General features: G+C 37.9%; 10 protein-coding genes and 1 non-coding gene across 11 annotated transcripts; 4 read left to right on the top strand and 7 right to left on the bottom strand.

The window, feature by feature from the left end:
* The first annotated feature begins 8 nt into the window (after positions 1 to 8).
* On the top strand, positions 9 to 123 carry SPOG_16149. The gene has a single exon (XR_001203063.1). It is a non-coding gene; the product is annotated as a 5S ribosomal RNA (ribosomal RNA).
* Positions 102 to 3,397, top strand: SPOG_02963 (aconitate hydratase/ribosomal protein subunit L49). The gene is made up of 2 exons (XM_013165624.1): positions 102 to 3,254; positions 3,301 to 3,397. The coding sequence occupies exons 1-2, from the start codon at positions 514 to 516 to the stop codon at positions 3,323 to 3,325; spliced, it is 2,766 nt and encodes a 921-aa protein (XP_013021078.1). The 5' UTR covers positions 102 to 513; the 3' UTR covers positions 3,326 to 3,397.
* Positions 3,356 to 4,815, bottom strand: SPOG_02964 (phosphatase activator). Its single transcript, XM_013165625.1, has one exon. The coding sequence runs from the start codon at positions 4,588 to 4,590 to the stop codon at positions 3,700 to 3,702; it is 891 nt and encodes a 296-aa protein (XP_013021079.1). The 5' UTR covers positions 4,591 to 4,815; the 3' UTR covers positions 3,356 to 3,699.
* On the bottom strand, positions 4,769 to 6,093 carry SPOG_02965 (carboxyl methyl esterase). Its single transcript, XM_013165626.1, has one exon. It carries the CDS (start codon positions 5,816 to 5,818, stop codon positions 4,817 to 4,819), a length of 1,002 nt encoding a protein of 333 aa, XP_013021080.1. The 5' UTR covers positions 5,819 to 6,093; the 3' UTR covers positions 4,769 to 4,816.
* Positions 6,094 to 6,125: 32 nt separating this feature from the next.
* On the bottom strand, positions 6,126 to 7,408 carry SPOG_02966 (uncharacterized protein). Its single transcript, XM_013165627.1, has one exon. The coding sequence runs from the start codon at positions 7,249 to 7,251 to the stop codon at positions 6,307 to 6,309; it is 945 nt and encodes a 314-aa protein (XP_013021081.1). The 5' UTR covers positions 7,252 to 7,408; the 3' UTR covers positions 6,126 to 6,306.
* SPOG_02967 (calreticulin/calnexin) lies at positions 7,370 to 9,036 on the bottom strand. Its single transcript, XM_013165628.1, has 2 exons — positions 8,703 to 9,036; positions 7,370 to 8,611 (listed from the first exon to the last, which is right to left on the bottom strand). The coding sequence occupies exons 1-2, from the start codon at positions 8,796 to 8,798 to the stop codon at positions 7,517 to 7,519; spliced, it is 1,191 nt and encodes a 396-aa protein (XP_013021082.1). The 5' UTR covers positions 8,799 to 9,036; the 3' UTR covers positions 7,370 to 7,516.
* On the top strand, positions 9,035 to 10,687 carry SPOG_02968 (m7G(5')pppN diphosphatase). The gene is made up of 4 exons (XM_013165629.1): positions 9,035 to 9,637; positions 9,688 to 9,893; positions 9,967 to 10,154; positions 10,208 to 10,687. Exons 1-4 carry the CDS (start codon positions 9,260 to 9,262, stop codon positions 10,414 to 10,416), a joined length of 981 nt encoding a protein of 326 aa, XP_013021083.1. The 5' UTR covers positions 9,035 to 9,259; the 3' UTR covers positions 10,417 to 10,687.
* On the bottom strand, positions 10,484 to 11,368 carry SPOG_02969 (GINS complex subunit Sld5). The gene has a single exon (XM_013165630.1). The coding sequence runs from the start codon at positions 11,229 to 11,231 to the stop codon at positions 10,587 to 10,589; it is 645 nt and encodes a 214-aa protein (XP_013021084.1). The 5' UTR covers positions 11,232 to 11,368; the 3' UTR covers positions 10,484 to 10,586.
* A 138-nt stretch (positions 11,369 to 11,506) lies between these two features.
* SPOG_02970 (RNase P and RNase MRP subunit) lies at positions 11,507 to 12,504 on the bottom strand. The gene is made up of 2 exons (XM_013165631.1): positions 11,775 to 12,504; positions 11,507 to 11,695 (listed from the first exon to the last, which is right to left on the bottom strand). Exons 1-2 carry the CDS (start codon positions 12,277 to 12,279, stop codon positions 11,547 to 11,549), a joined length of 654 nt encoding a protein of 217 aa, XP_013021085.1. The 5' UTR covers positions 12,280 to 12,504; the 3' UTR covers positions 11,507 to 11,546.
* Positions 12,505 to 12,677: 173 nt separating this feature from the next.
* Positions 12,678 to 15,347, top strand: SPOG_02971 (RSC complex subunit Rsc9). Its single transcript, XM_013165632.1, has 5 exons — positions 12,678 to 12,795; positions 12,858 to 13,058; positions 13,106 to 13,177; positions 13,258 to 13,334; positions 13,399 to 15,347. The coding sequence occupies exons 1-5, from the start codon at positions 12,683 to 12,685 to the stop codon at positions 15,297 to 15,299; spliced, it is 2,364 nt and encodes a 787-aa protein (XP_013021086.1). The 5' UTR covers positions 12,678 to 12,682; the 3' UTR covers positions 15,300 to 15,347.
* Positions 15,348 to 15,411: 64 nt separating this feature from the next.
* On the bottom strand, positions 15,412 to 17,720 carry SPOG_02972 (uncharacterized protein). The gene is made up of 4 exons (XM_013165633.1): positions 17,502 to 17,720; positions 17,185 to 17,448; positions 17,014 to 17,138; positions 15,412 to 16,952 (listed from the first exon to the last, which is right to left on the bottom strand). Exons 1-4 carry the CDS (start codon positions 17,628 to 17,630, stop codon positions 15,458 to 15,460), a joined length of 2,013 nt encoding a protein of 670 aa, XP_013021087.1. The 5' UTR covers positions 17,631 to 17,720; the 3' UTR covers positions 15,412 to 15,457.
* Positions 17,721 to 17,770: the final 50 nt, after the last annotated feature.

Raw genomic sequence — 17,770 nt, 5'->3', positions numbered from 1 at the left:
CAACGTCTACGGCCATACCTAGGCGAAAACACCAGTTCCCGTCCGATCACTGCAGTTAAGCGTCTGAGGGCCTCGTTAGTACTATGGTTGGAGACAACATGGGAATCCGGGGTGCTGTAGGCTCCTTTTTTTCTCTTTTTGATTTATTTTATGCACGGATTTCTAATTCTTTTTACTTTACTAGAAAAATCAATTCCATCAGAATCACCTCGAGTACAACCTGGCTATGACTGCAAGAACAGCCGGAGAAACGAATTACCGATGGCTATTGAGGTCTAAATAAGCGGACATAAACTAAACGTTTGCGAGAGTATACATTCAAGCTTTAAGAGTTGCCATTATACTGATGAATTACTATCAAAAACTAGAATAAAAAAACATAAAGACAATTATTTAGAACATTTAATCTAAAATAAGTGTATTTTGAGTACGCGATAATTTTAGAAAATTTTCGTTGGAAACGATATTACTCACAAATAAGATACTTCGAATTCTGCACCACCCCAAAACAACATGGCCATCCTAGGTCGCTTGAAGCATGGTGCTTCAAACTTATCGATGATTCGTTCTGCTAAGGACATTGCTTGTTTTGGCAAGAAGTATGCAGACATAAGAGGTTATGCCAATCATGCTGCGTTTGTTACACCTCCTTACCAGAAGCTAATTGAAACGCTTGAACGTGTTCGGAAGATTTTTCCTAATGAAAAACTTACTTTAGCTGAAAAGGTGCTTTATGCACACCTGGCGAATCCAGAAGAAAGTTTTGCCGGTGTTTCTCCTTCGCAGATTCGCGGCTCGTTGTATTTAAAGCTGAAACCTGATCGCGTGGCCATGCAAGATGCATCGGCCCAAATGGCATTACTCCAATTCATGACCTGTGGTCTTGAACGTACTTTAATTCCCTCTAGTATTCACTGCGACCACTTGATTGTCGGTCATCGCGGTGCGAATAGCGATATCCCCGAAAGCATTGCCAATAACAAAGAAATCTTTAATTTTCTTCAAAGCGCCTCTAGAAAATACGGTATTCAATTTTGGGGTCCCGGTAGTGGTATTATTCATCAGATCGTTTTAGAAAATTATGCTGCTCCCGGTGGAATGATGTTGGGAACAGACTCTCATACACCAAATGCAGGTGGTTTAGGTATGATTGCCATTGGTGTTGGTGGTGCAGATGCCGTGGATGCCATGACAAATACTCCATGGGAGTTGAAGGCCCCTAAAATCATCGGTGTTCATCTGAAAGGCACTATGTCCGGCTGGACTACACCCAAAGACCTTATTCTTCATTTAGCTGGAAAACTTACTGTCCGTGGTGGAACTGGTCATATCATTGAATACTTTGGTCCTGGTGTTGAATCTCTCTCGTGTACTGGAATGGCCACTATTTGCAACATGGGTGCCGAAGTGGGTGCAACCACTTCTATATTTCCATATACCGAATCCATGAAGCGTTATCTAGAAGCCACTCATCGTGCAGACGTTGCCAATGCAGCTGCAAATATTCACCAACAACACAACTATTTAGCTGCTGATGCTGGCGCTAAGTACGATGAAATTGTCGAGATCAATCTTTCTGAGCTTTCTCCTTCTTTCAATGGCCCTTTTACCCCAGATTTAAATACCCCCATCGAAAAATTCAGTAAAGCTATCGAAACCAATAAATGGCCCAAGAAGGTTTCTGCTGGTCTCATTGGATCTTGCACAAATTCTTCCTATCAAGATATGTCCACCGTCGTTGACGTTGTGGAACAAGCTACGAAAGCTGGCTTGAAGCCACAGGTACCTTTCTTAGTCACTCCTGGTAGCGAGCTAATTCGCGCAACTATTGAGCGTGACGGTATCACAAAGCGTCTCGAAGATGCTGGTGCTGTTGTTCTCGCCAATGCCTGCGGTCCTTGCATAGGTATGTGGAAGCGTGATGACAAGGTTTCCTCTGAAGAACCAAACGCTATTTTGACTAGTTTTAACCGCAACTTCCGTTCTCGTAATGATGGTAACCCATCTACCATGAACTTTTTGACCAGCCCAGTTATTGTTGCTTCTAAGATCTTCTCCTCTGACCTTGCTTTTGATCCTACCCGCGACGTCCTTCAAACTTCTGATGGTAAACCTTTCAAGTTTACTCCTCCTACAGGCATTGAACTTCCTCCGTCTGGTTTTACTGCTGGTGATACTTCATACATTCCTGATCCCAACCCACAACCTCTGCCAGAAACTGAAGTAACAATCGATCCCAAATCTACCCGTTTGGAGGCCCTTGAACCTTTTGATTCTTACAAAGGCGGAGAAATGAATAACTTGAAGGTTGCTATTAAGGTTAAGGGTAAATGTACAACAGATCATATTTCTGCTGCCGGTAAGTGGTTGAAGTATAAAGGACATCTTAGCAACATCTGTAACAATACTCTCATTGGTGCGGTCAACGCAGCTACTGGTGAGGTAAACCGTGCATATGATAATGGACAAGGCATGAGTATTCCTGAACTGATGTGGAAGTGGAAGAATGAAGGTCAACCATGGTTGGTTGTAGCTGAACACAATTACGGTGAAGGGTCTGCTCGTGAACATGCTGCTTTGCAACCTCGCGCTATGAATGGCCGAATTATTTTGACTAAGTCCTTTGCTCGCATTCATGAAACCAACTTGAAAAAACAAGGTATTCTTCCATTAACTTTTGCTAATGAAGCTGATTACGAGAAAATCAATGCTGAGGATAAAGTTTCTACCCGCGGCATTACAAAATTGTTGAATGGCGCTTTGGATGAGCCTATTATTCTTGTCGTTACCAAAAAAGATGGCTCTTCAGTGGAAATCCCTTGCAAGCATACGATGAGTAAAGATCAAGTAGAATTTTTCAAAGCAGGTTCAGCATTAAACTTGATTCGTCAAAAGGCTCGTACTAAAGTTGAAGATCAAAAGGTATTAGATTCAATAAAACAACAACCTGATCACTACGCTGACGTGAGTGTATATAACCGACATTTTATAGTCACCAGAGGTGATCAGTTGGGCTTACCCTTCCGTATAAAAAACGTCCAGGTAGGAGATACCATTCGTTTTGATAAAGTTTCGAGGCTAGGATCTAGGGATTATACGATTGTTGGCAAACCATATGTAGACAGTTCTCTTCATACCATTGAGGCCACTGTACTGTCGTTCCCTAAAAGTGCACTAAGCGTGCGCGTTAAGCACAAGCGTCGTCATAGACATGATCGTGTAATGAAGCATAAACAAACCTACACAATTTTGAGGTAAGTCGAAGAAGAATTTGATTAACACAGTTGCTAACCTATACAGAATTAACAAGTTAGTCATTCATTAAAAGAACGTTAATATTATTCTATGTAATTTAATAAGATGCATAATGAACCCAAAAGAATATATAAGTAAACCGAACATTTTTTAGAAATTGCTACACAACTATATATATAAAAAAAAAGAGAAAAAAAGTAGGTTGTTATAAGACTGCACAGAAAACAAAGAAACAGCCCATAGTCTTGGTTAAGGCACCGAAATTGCAGAAAATGAATTGGAAAGATTTGCAGGGAATCAGTATTCAACCGAGGTAAAGAATGGAATAGTATACACGATTGCTCTTTTTAATTAACCAGTTCGTAAACGTAGGTGAGTATGAAAAAAAAAGGAAACATATATATCGTAATTGATTTTTGTGCAGATATCTATGCAAATAAGCTATTATACAACCAGTGGCTCACTAGAAGCTGAGCCTAGTACAGCAAGCTCTAAAGTCCAAACTCGTCTCACCCACACGGGAAATTCAATTCCGTTAAAATCTGTTTTCATAGCAGAATCCCACCAACATTTTCTAGCCGGTTTCTGCCAAAATAATAACAACTTATGGAAAACCGGAAAATAGTTTGGATCAGAAACAGGTCCTTTATCTGCTGAGAAGTCCAAATTCGTGAGTGTAGCAGACGTTATACATGCCCGATGTGGTTCTTGGATTCTCAGTTTCCATTCATCATCTTCACTAAAACCACTATAACATAACATTCGGACCAAATTCTTTTCGGCAGACTCCTCAGGTGTCGAATTTGTCACATGAAGGCAATCAAATATGCGCTTTTCCTGTAATAACTGTCTTGCTACTTTCTGTTTTGTTCTTGCAAGGTCGATAGGTTTCACTTCCATGGCTGATTGAGTTTCTGGGAACATTGGAGGTATAACATAGAATTCAATGTCTTCTTTTAGAAATATTATTCCACATTTTCCCGGGAAAGACGGTACCGGTGGAGATATAAACTGTATTTCGTCGTTAATTCGCGACTCCATCATCCGAAAATAGCTAACAATATATCCAAAAATAGAAGGATCAAAATCAGCAGTTTGAAAGATTAATGGTCTATTATTAGTCAAGTGTTCTTGAATTTCATAATCAAGCATTAGACCTCTAGGGAAAAGGCACATTAAGACGGACTCTGGCAACGATAAAAGTTCATTTCGAAACAGCTCAAAGATTACTCCTCTAACAAAAAGCTGGATTTTGGGGTTTACTTGTTCATAACTGTATGATGTATCCGCTGCAACTATAGGTGCATCTTGGGCATGTGTAATAACGGAGGACATGAGACACTTTGTATAAATCGTTTGCCTAAAACAAAATTAAGAGATTGTTTTTTTTGGAAAGCTTAAACAAAAAGTCTTAGAGAAGAATGGGAAATATCATCGGAGACAAATATGGAGTTTCGTAGTGTTTATGAGAATACCGAGTACCGTCTGGCACTGTAAAGGAAAGTGCAGGATAGCTGAGTGAAAGTGAATGAAGATGATATTATAAATTATTAAAGTAGGATTATAACTGTAATTTTTTTGGTAAAACTAAAGGTTGATTACGATGCCAAAACTTGATTAGGAGGGAAGCCATTTGAGAAGGAACGTCTTCATGAACAAAATGACCAGAAGCTGGAGATATTTCGAGTTGATATTTTCCTTGCATTTGGCCAATTATCAAGCTTTTATCCAATCGATCAGCACCGGCTACAATGAGCATTTTGCCGCATGCTGCTTTTAAAAACTTGTCATCCAAACCAGTGAACCAACCTGACCAAAAAGGAGAAGTAGCATTTAAATCTGTTCTCCAAGTATAACAGCTCCGATCTTCTGAAGGAATTAGCAATGAAGGAACTGTAATGCATGCAGAAGTCCTTTGTCGGATCGTAAGTGTTTTCAAGTGCCAGCTAATGGCCTCTTCAACAGAGGAAAATGAAGTAGGACGCGTAATAACATATCTGCGCATATAGCTAAAAGATTCCATAGCTGTACCTTCAACAGCATCTATCATGACCAAACCAGAGACATTTGGAAGTCTTTTTTGAACAGCAGCTTCTGTACAAATGGAGCCACCCAAACTATGACCCACTAAAATCATCTTTCCCTCTAGATGAAACATGTTTTGGACGTACTGAACGGCGTGTACAAAGTCATTTGTCAATGTCTGAAGAGACATATCCTTTTCTGGTTTGACACTTGTTTCTCCATGGGCACGAAGATCCAAGGAAAGAAAGCCCACCTTATGTTCTGATTCTGATAATAGCTCATGAACCATAGGTCCAAAGGACATAGCGCTTGAACCGGCACCGTGCTGAAGCACAAACAAACAGCTATCTGGTTGAGGCAAAGTTAAGTATCCAACTATATCTCCATTTCCGGTAGGTATTTCTAACCTTTCTTGAAAATAGTTTCCCCAATTACACAGGCTTGGTTCGTATGGAAATTTTTCTTCCGGTTTTAAAGGTACCTTTTTCCTGAGATTCTGTTGAATCAACATTCTCAGTGACTGGTCTCGAAATGTCATTACGAAATAATTTTAGCAGTGATTATAATATTATTCAGCTTTTTTGCCAGAGTAGGATCGTAATTTGATCATAAAACTTGCTGATAATTTCCTTCGAGCAGACAGCAAAGCAAGCACAACGTGCACGTTGCAAGCGAAGAGATGTTTAATAAAGCAATCCTTGTTAGAAAGAGAGTGTGATCAAATAAATCCTGCTTATATTTAAATATAAAATCGTTTGCTTTTTTATCACGAACTCGATAGATTATACTACAGTAAAATATACAACGAGATCATATGGAGGAAAAGACTAGCTATTCACTTATGACGAACTGAAGAATAAGCATTCTATAACCGAGGTGCGACATGTTCTTTGTACAATTTTACTTGAAATGGTTTCAATTATGTGAAATAAAAAAGCCTTGAAAAGACATTGTATTGTGTCTAATCTGAACTTGGGTCATCATTGAAAATTATAAGACGAAAATATTTAGCTATAAATGATTAAACTATTGGCTAGGAGAGGAGAGTGATGCTTGTAATTGTTTCTTCATAAGCTCGAGCCCTTTGGGAAGCGAAGTGGAAGGAGGCACAAATTCGTCGAGCTGCTGTGGAAGAATAAGTTGAGGGCGAACAGTAGAAAGGTGAATTACGTTATTTCGAGAAAAATTCTTTCTTTCTTTCGATCCGTAATTTGACGTTTCTTCTGTCTCTGAAAAGTGACTCATTTCAATGTTTTCTTCTTTTTGCAAGCGTTTTCTGGACTTCGCTCTTGGATGTTTGACTGAGGTGCCATTATTAGTAGCTGTAGCTGTATCATATTTATGCAAGGCTCGATCAAAACTTCCTGAGCGTACAGATTCAGGCTTCACAGAATCCAACATATCGAGATTGGCTATCTCTTCAGCTGATGGTTTGCTTGGTCTAAGTTTTTTCTCTGAAGTAGAATTTTCCCTGTTTAACGGCTGGAGACGCTGTTTATTTCCCTCATATTTGGGTGGGAACTCCGAAATGTTAGCACCTTCGTTCTTTGAATGTTCATTTGACTGCATAGCAGATTTACCAGAAGAAGCAACACGATTATTCGATCTTCTTTCTTGATAACCTGGAAGCTGTTCTTTATTTCCTTGAAGAGAGTTTCTTCTTTGCCTAATAGGACGAGCGTCCAGTTTCTCCAAATTAGCTTTTCGGGCATTGCCAGACGTTTTTCGGGTTTCGGAAGCCATGGTTTTAGATTTTTTCTCTTTCATAGACTTTTTAATATTACTAAATAAATCATCCAAAGATTGTCCTCCAAAAATTACTTCTTCATTTTTAGATTCATTGTTCCTTAAAAACGCTGCTGTAGAAAAGCATTGAGGCTTCATAGGAAAAAAGAGTTCATAACTCTTTCCCGTTTTAGCTGCTTTTTCGACATTCTTTCTCAAAAAATTCCGGTATGGCCCTAAGAACATCCTATACGTGAGCGTGTAGTACTGGACAAGTAATTGGGCTTGCAAAAAGAATTCCAGAGTTAGATGAAGGACAAATGAAAATTGAAAGTATAAGAAACTAAAGGCTTTTTTTTCTTTTCTTGGCTTTTAAAAAAATACATGCTGTGATATGACCCAGTTGATTAGGTTGCTTTTTCAAGCATGAAACGACATTATTTACATATCTCATTTCAACATCATATATATATTATTATAGGTTAATTCTGCAAACAATTAATACATCTTTTCATAATTTGAACATCCAGTAAAGAATTGGACAAAAAATTACACAAAGTATGGATATGGCATGGAAAGTATATTTCCATGCTTCCTTCGGTAGAACTCTACCTTCTGTAATCCAAATGTCGTAAAAATAATCATAAACAGAAACATAAGTGGCATCATATATGTACGAACAAGCATTTTTCAGGTTAGTTATGGTTAGTTTTAGTAACATCCGTACGATTCCATCATCAGACTCAACGCTGTTCGAAACCTGGCTAGATTCTAATAAGTTTTTCAGATCAAAAGTCTCATTCTCAAAAAGCATAACATCACTTTCAGAGAATCCAAAAAATATATTATTCACGAAAATACCAGGTACTTCACTCCAAACATCCAGCTCGATTCCTTTAGCGCTAAGCGGATATGGTTCATTTTGTAACAAAAGGCGACGAAAGACATTGCTTGGGGTATAGTAGGAAGTCTCATTTGCAACTCCCTCTGCATTGTAAGTTTCGTGTTGAAACGATGATCGTTTTGTAGGGGATTCAGTAAAACTCTTTTGTACATCCCCATGCGCAATAATTTGTTTATTCCTTCGAATTGTATAAGTAGAATCGCGCAAAAGAAGTGTATACATATTTGTCACATCTTCCGTCAACTCGCTACGTGGAGGATTGATCAAATGATAGATGCTTTGATGGTCATAACTGCCAAAAGAGAAATATACGTAGTCGTATAAGCCACATTTTTTCACACCAAATTCTATCAAAGGAGGAATAGCTTTTCTATATTCAAAAGGACGATAATCTTGACTGGCAACCTTGATATTAGCATGTCCACAGTCCCATCTTACAGTAGGCTTCACTTGAAAAGACAAAGCAATGGGAATAAAGGGAGTTTCTCTTGTAATCGGTACGTCAAAATTACTGAAAATAACATGTTGCTCCTTTGGAGCAGTAGTAATGAGCCCGTATTCATTTACCAAATGTTTATTTGGTGCTTCTACAAGATTAAATGATCCTACTCGATTACCTGATGGTGAGAACCATCGATCTTTCCAGCTCTCCAAGTCTTCTTTCGTAAATTGTTCAGCAAATACTGCTGGAACTGCACATGGCTAGCTTTACATTAGTCCAGAAAGAAAATTACAGAATCAACCAATTTTATAATTGATTCGAGGTTCTTAGACTTTCAACGCGCATACATACCTTGTAAGTTTTAGCATTTAACCTGGTAGCCAATGCCAATGATATTGGATGAAAACAAACGATTCCAACAATGAAGAATAAATGAATAATATCCATGTCTTTTAGGATTTGAATTTGAAGAGTAACATGAAGAGACAATTAATTCCAAGCGTTACAAAGTTATGATTCGTTAGCAGATCCCCAAAGGTTGATATTAGCACACGTAGACTCTGAACAATAGAGAAAAATAGGTTTAAATAGAGATGAATGAACCCTTGGCTTGTTTTCCCGTTGTAAAATTGATATGCTTATATCGTTCGTTTTAGGTGCTCAGATTGACATTACTCAGGTCACTTCCTTTAACTACTTTCGAATGTAAAAACCGAATGAATGTTAGGTAAAAAACGAAATTACATACATTTGAAACCCATTATTTTATATTGCTGGTGAAAATCCCAATACCGGTTATGAAATGATTTCAATTAAGTAGTCGAACTCCAAAGTTCCTGCAAGTTAATTGATGAAAATAGAATTAGAAAGAAGGACGTAATTTAGCTAAAAAATGTCCAGAGTACTGCATGCCTTCTCTGCTATTTAAGCAGTTTCTATACCAAGAGGCCCTAGAGCAACTCATAACCAAAATGAGCGAAGCTACATCTGTGGAAAAAGTAAGACTTCTGCAAAACTTTCAATTTGAAAAGGTGTTGAAGGAGGATACAAAGAACAAAATAGTAACACTTTACGGCTATATTGAAAATAAGGTCGCATTGCTACTATTAGAAAAGACGGCTTTTGATTTACATTGTATCAAGCTTCAAGAAATTCCAGACTATATCCAGGAAACTCGACTTGTGCAAAACAACGACGTTTTTCATTGGTACCTGAGTACTTTCCTTCAAAACAATGATTCCCTTCCCTCAGTAAAATCTACTCTAATATGGCCTGCTGCGGAAAATGTAAGCAATTTATCCTTTTTTCTAGAAGAGAAACTAAACCTTGGATGTAGCATATTCGAAAGTATTCGGATCAAAAGCGCAGAATGATCCGTGAAACTCCAGAAATGTATCTCCGAATTGTCAAACCATTCGTTGAAACTCAACGAGGTCCTCAAATCCAATGGGTCAATAATATCCTTAACCATAAAGCCGAAGCGGAACGCATAGTTTTAGAGGATTTGGATAAAGTGAATGGGTTCCTTGTTTTGCCGGATTTGTATGTGCAAAAACATATGAAGTTTGAAACTCTTGGAAGCGAGCAGTTTTTAATCATTTCTAACTATTACTAGGAAATGGGATCGTCAAACTATGTCTGCTTTAAATTTGATGGCCATTGTCCACAGAAACGATTTAGCAAGTATTCGTGATTTAAATTTAGAACACTTGCCCTTGCTAGAGAATATCCGTTCTCGTGTGTTAAATGATGTTCCGAAAAAGTTCCCTGTGGATAGAAATCAACTAAAGCTTTTCGTTCATTGTATGTGTAGCTTATTACTCCTATTTTGACTTGGCTTTCTAACGATACATTAGATCCTCCTTCTTACTATCATTTGCATGTTCATATCATGCACGTTGATCATGAAACCGGTGAAGGATCGTCTGTTGGACGTGCAATCCTTCTGGACGATGTGATTGAAAGACTGCAAAACTGCAAGCATGGTTTTGTTGAAAAGACGTTAATTTACGGCATTGGTGAGCAGCATTTTCTATTCAATGATTTAACGAGTGAGTCTGAATGAAAGAAAAACATAAATTTTTGAAACTCTTATACACTCTTTTTCAGATGGATGGAAATTGAATAAAGGATTGCTCGAGTTGTAATAGTCTATCCATTTTATTACTATTAGTGCTTTATCCTTAGGGGGGAATTAAAATAATTTTTGAGGTCTAGTACAATACAAAAGAAAGTTTAGATTAGGGAAACAGCTCCAGTACGAACATAATTTGCAATAACCGAATATTTCAAAAGTAATATATCACCACGATCTAAAGTCACATATTCATTTTCAGCAACCCGAAGGTTTTCTTCAACTGTTTCATTGACATAACAGAAAACGGAATTTTCCATGTCCGGTGCGGCTACCATAGAAGTTCTTCCTATCGTGTCGTCTAGCTTATTCATCTTTATAGGAAGCTCTCGAAGAAAAGATGCCATATATTGTCTATGCAGGAGCTGTTGATGCCGTAAAAGGTATTGTCTTTCGGTTGATGATAAATTAAGGAGCACATTTGGATTGGCCTGAATGTACTGACCATAGTCATCAATTTTACTTAGTCTTGTCCGTAAATAAGATCTTAAAACAAACTTAATGCGCTCAAGTTCAACTTGAATTAGCACACTACGATAGCCAGTAGCATTAGCGGTTCCAATTGAGCTTTGTAAAGTTTCCACTTGAGCTCGAAGTCTTTCAGTAACCCTTGAAACAACGTCTTCAGCAAATGGAAGCAACTCGGGAGCCATACGTTCATTTAACCATTGTGTACAGAGAGCAGAGTAGTCTTGTTCAACTTCTGTTGTTGGTTCAGCTAATAGTTCGTCCACATCCCAATCCATTCCTTTTTAGGTGAACCTCAAAGTTATTTGGCTTAGAAAGCGCTTATTTATAACCTTTGAAAATGTTTTCAAAAGGTAAAGTCAGAATAAGTTGTAGTAGCTGTGTTTCGCAGCGAACTAAGCTTACTGAGAGTTTAATTAAGCGACGTTTACTTGTTACTCTGAATGATTCAAATTAAATAAAAACGCTTAATTTGTTATGCTAAAATTGCCAGAATGCAGCTCCTAGAATCCTATTTTACAAAGTTTAAAGGGTTCGCATATTTTAAAAAATTCATTATCCCAAATCATATTGTTTGCTACTATTATACATCGTTACAAATCTATTGTGTTTTTACCTTTGAAACGTCGATTGGATCGATCGCCAGCCCGAAGCAATAAATGATGAGCGTATAGCTCAACGACTAAGTGTCTGCTTGACATATTAGCAATCACTTGCATTATGGTATCAATTTTTGGAATTCCTAAAGGCGTTAGTTAGAAGCTGATGATACATAATCACATCGAGTATTTTTTTTTTTTTTTTTTTTTTTTTGAACTTACGCACAACGTTGTTGTTCTTTGTCACAAGAGAAAGCATATTTTTGCTTTCATGAATACAAATTCCTTCAATTCCATTTCGAGAAGGACTTTTACAGCAAACAACTCGCATGTATGATCCATGATATTCAGCTTTGATCATTTTAGCAAGAAGGGATTCACCAGTGGAATTGCCAATTGCCTCCTCTAGGTAATTGCACCACATGAAATGTAAGGGTTCAAACTGGTCGTATTTCAGATGCTTAGGTACAGTGTTCAGCTGGAGTTTTCTTTTTTCTTTAGAAGACAGAGTCTTTTGTTTCTTGCTCTGTCGAGAAATGGTTTGTTTTCTTGCTTTCCCATCTGACATAGTCGGTACAAGCAGAACCGGTTTAAACGCAATTTTTTCATTCACCACATTTTCAGCTTCCTCTTTGGTTAAAATCTTGCTTTGATGAACAAGGCTTTCGGGACTGACAAGTTCGTTGGCATTCGTGCGTCTCAACGAACTATAAATCGGATCTTCCATTATAAACAAGGGCGAAAGACGATTTTACGCTGAAAAGTTCCTCAGAAAAAAAAACCAAAAAGAAATTGATAGACCCTTAAGAGATGAAATACAAAAGTTTTATACGTTATGTAGGTATCTTTACTCCTTTTTAGACATGATTGGGGTAAGGTGTGTTCCCTGTACGTGTTTCCTTTCATTAGAGTATAGTAATATTAACGGTTGGTAGCTAAACCATAATTGTATAAGGGAAGTTCCTTATTATGTAAGCACATGGGAAAGTGGGGTTTCAAAGTACTCAGTGGGGGCCTATGTAATACCCTTGAGTATCGATAGCATATCCAATAGAACTACGTGGGGGTCCCTTGTTTTTGAAGGGGCTAGTGAGGCACTAAACGAATTGAGCAAACGAGAAAAGTGCTAAATGTCGCAGGTCATCAAGAATACTGTAAACGAAAGTATATATGATGATACAAATCGATTAAATGAAGAAGAATGTTTTCTTTCTAAAGTAGACTTATTTGCGCGAGATCGAGGGTTAGTAGAGAGAAATTACATTATAAAAACCAGGGACAGAATTAACATCATGGGTTATATAGGATCAACTTTGAAGCAACTCCAAAAGTAACGCGCAAGCCAATTTCTCTTTTCGAGTTATACAAGAAAGTGAAAAAGAAAGGAGGTTATGATGCTATAAATAATACCGAAAATGGATGGTCCGACCTCGCCGGGGAATTTCGACAGTTAGATCCAACCAGAGCTCCCAAATCGCTTCAAAATTTGTACTTTAAGAACTTGATGTACGTTGTTATCCGTTCTATATGTGTAGTCTAACCGCTAATGATAGCGCCTGGGAAATGTATGATCTGTGGCACTTGCAAAGTCCACCTCCTCAGCTATTAGAGCTCAGTTCAAATAAGTATGTTTATATCTACGTTTGTTTTATCATTTGTTTTGCTTCTACTACTTTTGGCTCTAAAATTACTGACCATATATCAGGAACAATATTCTGCAACGAGTAAAAACATACAATTTGTCACCTTCTTATAAATCAACGGATGCATTAGAAGTTGCAGGTATGATGAATTACTCGATTAAGTATATATTACTTATTTACTAACGTTTTTATTTTTCCTTAAGACACAAAAAATTCGAATTCACTGAAGAATTTCTACAAAAGCATTCGTCCTCCCTCTCCTGTTACCCTTGAACGACGTGCCGAAGAAGCACTGAACTCAAACTATCAGCCATTACCAAATGCTGCTAATTTTTCCAATACGACTTTTCCGATCGTCCCTGTCCATCCCTTGCCGGCAGATTCGCCCTTACAACGACAAGTAGATCGCTCTTCAGGACCAGCAATTTCAATTGAGGAATCATTAGGTCAGGGGATACCTGGACCTCCTCTATTAATTCGCATGGCTTTAGCCCTAAAATCTCGACAAGAAGATGAAGTTGATTGGGCAGTATGTCATTTAGTAAAAGTCTCATTTGAACGATACCAAGAGTTTAAACTAGAAAGATTACCATTTTTGGCTGAATGTTTGGTGGAAGCATTGGGTTTTCAAATTTCACTTGTGAAAAAAGTTTCCAATGAATCTGATATTACTCAATATCTTGATAGGGCGATCGGTATCGCTTTGGTTTTACGGAATTCTGTTTTATCTTCTGAAAACGCAAAACTTATTGCCAAGGCCGAATTGATAGTAGGTGTTTTAGAATCTGCCATCCGATGTGCGAAAACCTTTGAAAATGTGGAACTTCTCCATTATTGCCTAGATATTTCGGAAACGATCAGTTCTTACTTATGTATTGAAGATGAAAAAATTGGGTTATACTTACTGCTTTGCAGCTTTCTCAATTCCTCTGACAATGCTGTACTCATAGCTACTTTACGAACGCTTGCTCGCCTTGCTTTAAACGACCGAAACAATAGACTTCTTCAAGATTTGGATGAAAAGGTTGTTATTAGGATTATTTCTTTGACTGAAACAAATAACGAGGAGCTTGTTGCAGCGACACTTGACTTTTTGTATCAGTATACAACCTATCGAACGAACACATCCGGTCTACTATCAAATTCTGCGATTTGGATTCTCGTAAACCAACTAACGAGGCTAATGATGTATCAAGCTCAGGAACGAGTTGTTACTATTGCAGTTGCAAACAGCGGGAAAGCTGATGTTCAAACACCCAATACCTCACAAACAACATCTTTTTTGCCTTTACCATACTCTGAGCTTCAGCAACTTGTTTTACTCCGAGAACCTGAGCGTTCAGTGAAATGGATGAGATGTTGCTTTGAATCTAGTCCAGATGATTATGTATTACAGACTGATATTTGGCAAATGTACTGTTCGGATATGGAGAGGGCCCAGGGTCCTGGCTTGATGGCAATCAGTCCTGCAGATTTTATTAAGGTATCTAGTCATGCCTTTTATAACGCTAGGGCTATGACGGTTTCAACCCCATTACTGCCGGTTGAATATGTTATTAATGGAATTAAGCGAAGAGAACTTCCCATTTCTCTAATAGGAGAAAAATATCAAGTTTGTAGATGGAAAAAAGATAATGGTACTTTATGCGGAGAAACTGTTTTAGGCACCAAATCGACATGGGCACATCTTCAGGAATTCCATATTTTTCCTCAGGTGTTAGAAGAAAAGCATTGTCGTTGGGGAGATTGTACCTACTATATCCATTCTGATCAATCTGGTGGATCATCGGTACCATCGCATCAGAGTCTTTTGAAGCATATTTTGACCCATTTGTATGACAATAATCTTCAAAGTACAACTAATGAGGGACGTAAATTATGCCCATCAAGAGAATTCCGTATCCCTTTACTTTTAACTGCTGTGGATGAGCAAGGTGATGCGACTGGTATTGCTTTGACAGCAACTCTAGTCCTGCGTAATCTTGTGCGGTCAAAACAAGGAAAAATGTTGTTTTCGGCGATTGAGGGTCATGTTCTTGAAGTTAGCACTATGAATCCTGCGGTTGCACCGTATGTGAGCGAAATGCTTCTTGGTCAAATATAAAAAGTCGTGTCATTGTAGTTATAGAATTATGTAATGAAGTTCAACGAATTTTTTTTTTTTTTTTTTTTTATTTACACTTAAATTACGTGAAGTATTTTACTGTCCTATAATTCACACCATATAGTAAGTGCCCAAACTTAATAATATTATCAACTAAGCTAGCTGCTTGCATATTCCGAATCTTTGTATTCAATGAATGCCCCCAAGTTTTCTAAAGCCTCCTCAGCTCGAAAGCGAAGCAAGCCGTCGCTTTTGCGATTTATACGCTTTACCATCTGAGTGAATTTTGGTACAAACTCGACTAACTGACGCAAATAGTTCTTTTGCTGGAAAACAGGAGCATCGTAAGGATATGATTTATCACCATAGACGTCGTATATAGCATTTAATGCTTCAACAGTCAATTGCGGGTTAGCTTCTGGTAGAGAAATGCAAGAAAATAAAGTCTGTCCGATTATTTCATTTACTGAAACGTTATCTGTACGGCCCAAAGTAGCAAATGCGCCAAAAATTCGGACCTGTGCATCCAACGAGCCATGAGTTGAAGCATGGCTAATTAAAGAAGTAATCTGTTCAGGAGTAACAAAGTTCGATACTTCTGGGGAAACTCTAGCAGTTGCCCAGAGCAGTCCACAAGTGACTGTGAAAGTTTCAGCACTGAATGGCCAAGTACTATCATTCAAATCTGCAAATATAGTTCTAAAGAGCCATTGTACGAGCTGGTTGGCCTGCATATTCCACTTCTTAGAAGAATCTGAAGCATCAGTAAAGACACCATTACATGACCATGATATGTTGTTCAAACATTCAAGTGTTCTTTCTGAAACTTCCAATAAGTAGCTTTTTAAATTATAAGGAATATCATCGGATGAAAATTTGGAAACCCAACTGAAATAGGAGCTTAACTTTGGTAAGACAGAATCCAACATATATTCAATTAGCTTGGAATTCGATTTTTCATTGCTTGCACCATCAACATCCATGGACAAGTCAGCATTTATTGGCTCCTCATCAACTACATTTGATAGATCCTCCAAATTCTCTTTATCGTCCTCCTCTGCAACGAAGGAATCACCAAACTCTTCTTCGACATGACCCTCAGCAAGGCTTTGAAGTAAAGATGTTAAAGAAGAAAGGATTTCCAAAGCGGCTGGAACTACCAAAAGATCGGAAGAAAGTATTGCTTCTTCATCCTTGAGCTGAGTAACTCTGTTCTTTTTGAAGGACTGTAAATCGCGGTCAATTAAATCTAAGTAAGTTTGCTCATCTGGCAGCAGGGCCGTCAAAATTGGAAGAGATTCATTAGACAATATATTCAACAAGCTTTCGGAGGACAAAAGTTCACCAAAATTTTTAGCAACCACTTTAGATTGATAAATGTTGAATAGGCAACCAATCGAGTAGACTTTGGCCAAAGGTGAGTCACTCTGCATGTAAAAGTGAAGTAAATCAATGATCGCTTCTGGAGTATTATTAGGACTTTGGAGTAAAGAAATCAAGCCGCTATCATTGTCATCGGTCAAAGTAAATAAAGCTTGCAATGATGTTTCAACGACAGGTAGGGGGACCTTAGCCGCGGGAACGATTAAGCGGAAAAGAAATGATAAAACATTCTTATGGTTGAGTGAATTAAGTACTTCGAAAGTTGTTTCACTATGTTGTTAGCATATGTGCATGTATGTATTATACGGAAAGCAGGAAATCAAATGCATACCCCAAATTTAGATACAAAGATGCAATATTTTCAGAAATAGCACAAAGACAACTGAAAGTTCCTTTTTCTTCGTAGCTTTCTAACTTCATTTTTTCTTGCACGATATTTTCCAAAAAAGAATCAACCTAATCAAAACATTAGCAATCCTAGCACAGTTCGAAGCACACATACCTTATTTTGCCAGGTTTCTAAAGGAGCGAGAATGTTTTTTCTGTACATGTCCATAACCACTGCATATTCTTCCTCAATGGCAAGGTTTCGAAGAGCACCAGTTACTTCAACAACGACTTCAATGGAGTCGTCCGTCAAGCGATTCATTAGCTTTAAGACGAGTCCATTCTTCAAAAGTTGTAGACGCCCATCTAGGCTACTAACAATGATACTAGAAATAGCACTAGCGGCCCACGACCTTTCTTTCGCTTCAGGATTTTCAAGCTACATTTCGGTCAATTTGTGACGCTTTCTACAAAGCTTGTAGTTGCACATACCCTAGAAAGCACCGGTAAAGCACTTTCTTTCAAATCCAAGGGCAATTCTTTGATAGCTCCGTCCTGTTTCTTCAAAGGGTTCAATCTGTTTTTCCTTTGATTCCTTCTCTTAGCATTTATTTTTCCCATTTTTCCTTTAAACCAAAATTTCCCAAAAATTGAAGGTTGAAAATTCAAAGTTTCGTTCTGTACAAGCCTAAATTTTCATATGAAACTTACGTTTACCGTAACTTCTTCGTTTCGTTAATCTTAAATACACCTTATAAAAC

This window comes from Schizosaccharomyces cryophilus (assembly GCF_000004155.1).
Source record: "Schizosaccharomyces cryophilus OY26 unplaced genomic scaffold supercont4.1, whole genome shotgun sequence".
Classification (NCBI taxonomy): domain Eukaryota; kingdom Fungi; phylum Ascomycota; class Schizosaccharomycetes; order Schizosaccharomycetales; family Schizosaccharomycetaceae; genus Schizosaccharomyces; species Schizosaccharomyces cryophilus.
This window is presented reverse-complemented; position numbering and strand designations above follow the sequence as displayed.

Bases quoted from the DNA above. Each gene is read 5' to 3' on its own strand.
- SPOG_02963 (XM_013165624.1), top strand. From the start codon at position 514: ATGGCCATCCTAGGTCGCTTGAAGCATGGTGCTTCAAACTTATCGATG. The intron at 3,255-3,300 runs GTAAGTCGAAGA...TAACCTATACAG, and splicing joins CAAACCTACACAATTTTGAG to AATTAACAAGTTAGTCATTC.
- SPOG_02964 (XM_013165625.1), bottom strand. From the start codon at position 4,590: ATGTCCTCCGTTATTACACATGCCCAAGATGCACCTATAGTTGCAGCG.
- SPOG_02965 (XM_013165626.1), bottom strand. From the start codon at position 5,818: ATGACATTTCGAGACCAGTCACTGAGAATGTTGATTCAACAGAATCTC.
- SPOG_02966 (XM_013165627.1), bottom strand. From the start codon at position 7,251: ATGTTCTTAGGGCCATACCGGAATTTTTTGAGAAAGAATGTCGAAAAA.
- SPOG_02967 (XM_013165628.1), bottom strand. From the start codon at position 8,798: ATGGATATTATTCATTTATTCTTCATTGTTGGAATCGTTTGTTTTCAT. The intron at 8,612-8,702 runs GTATGTATGCGC...ATGTAAAGCTAG, and splicing joins TAAATGCTAAAACTTACAAG to CCATGTGCAGTTCCAGCAGT.
- SPOG_02968 (XM_013165629.1), top strand. From the start codon at position 9,260: ATGCCTTCTCTGCTATTTAAGCAGTTTCTATACCAAGAGGCCCTAGAG. The intron at 9,894-9,966 runs GTATGTGCAAAA...AACTATTACTAG, and splicing joins TTCCTTGTTTTGCCGGATTT to GAAATGGGATCGTCAAACTA. The intron at 10,155-10,207 runs GTATGTGTAGCT...ACGATACATTAG, and splicing joins ACTAAAGCTTTTCGTTCATT to ATCCTCCTTCTTACTATCAT.
- SPOG_02969 (XM_013165630.1), bottom strand. From the start codon at position 11,231: ATGGATTGGGATGTGGACGAACTATTAGCTGAACCAACAACAGAAGTT.
- SPOG_02970 (XM_013165631.1), bottom strand. From the start codon at position 12,279: ATGGAAGATCCGATTTATAGTTCGTTGAGACGCACGAATGCCAACGAA. The intron at 11,696-11,774 runs GTAAGTTCAAAA...TAACGCCTTTAG, and splicing joins AAAGAACAACAACGTTGTGC to GAATTCCAAAAATTGATACC.
- SPOG_02971 (XM_013165632.1), top strand. From the start codon at position 12,683: ATGTCGCAGGTCATCAAGAATACTGTAAACGAAAGTATATATGATGAT. The intron at 12,796-12,857 runs GTTAGTAGAGAG...TGGGTTATATAG, and splicing joins TTATTTGCGCGAGATCGAGG to GATCAACTTTGAAGCAACTC. The intron at 13,178-13,257 runs GTATGTTTATAT...ACCATATATCAG, and splicing joins TTAGAGCTCAGTTCAAATAA to GAACAATATTCTGCAACGAG.
- SPOG_02972 (XM_013165633.1), bottom strand. From the start codon at position 17,630: ATGGGAAAAATAAATGCTAAGAGAAGGAATCAAAGGAAAAACAGATTG. The intron at 17,139-17,184 runs GTATGTGTGCTT...TGTTTTGATTAG, and splicing joins TAGAAACCTGGCAAAATAAG to GTTGATTCTTTTTTGGAAAA. The intron at 16,953-17,013 runs GTATGCATTTGA...CTAACAACATAG, and splicing joins TCTTTGTATCTAAATTTGGG to TGAAACAACTTTCGAAGTAC.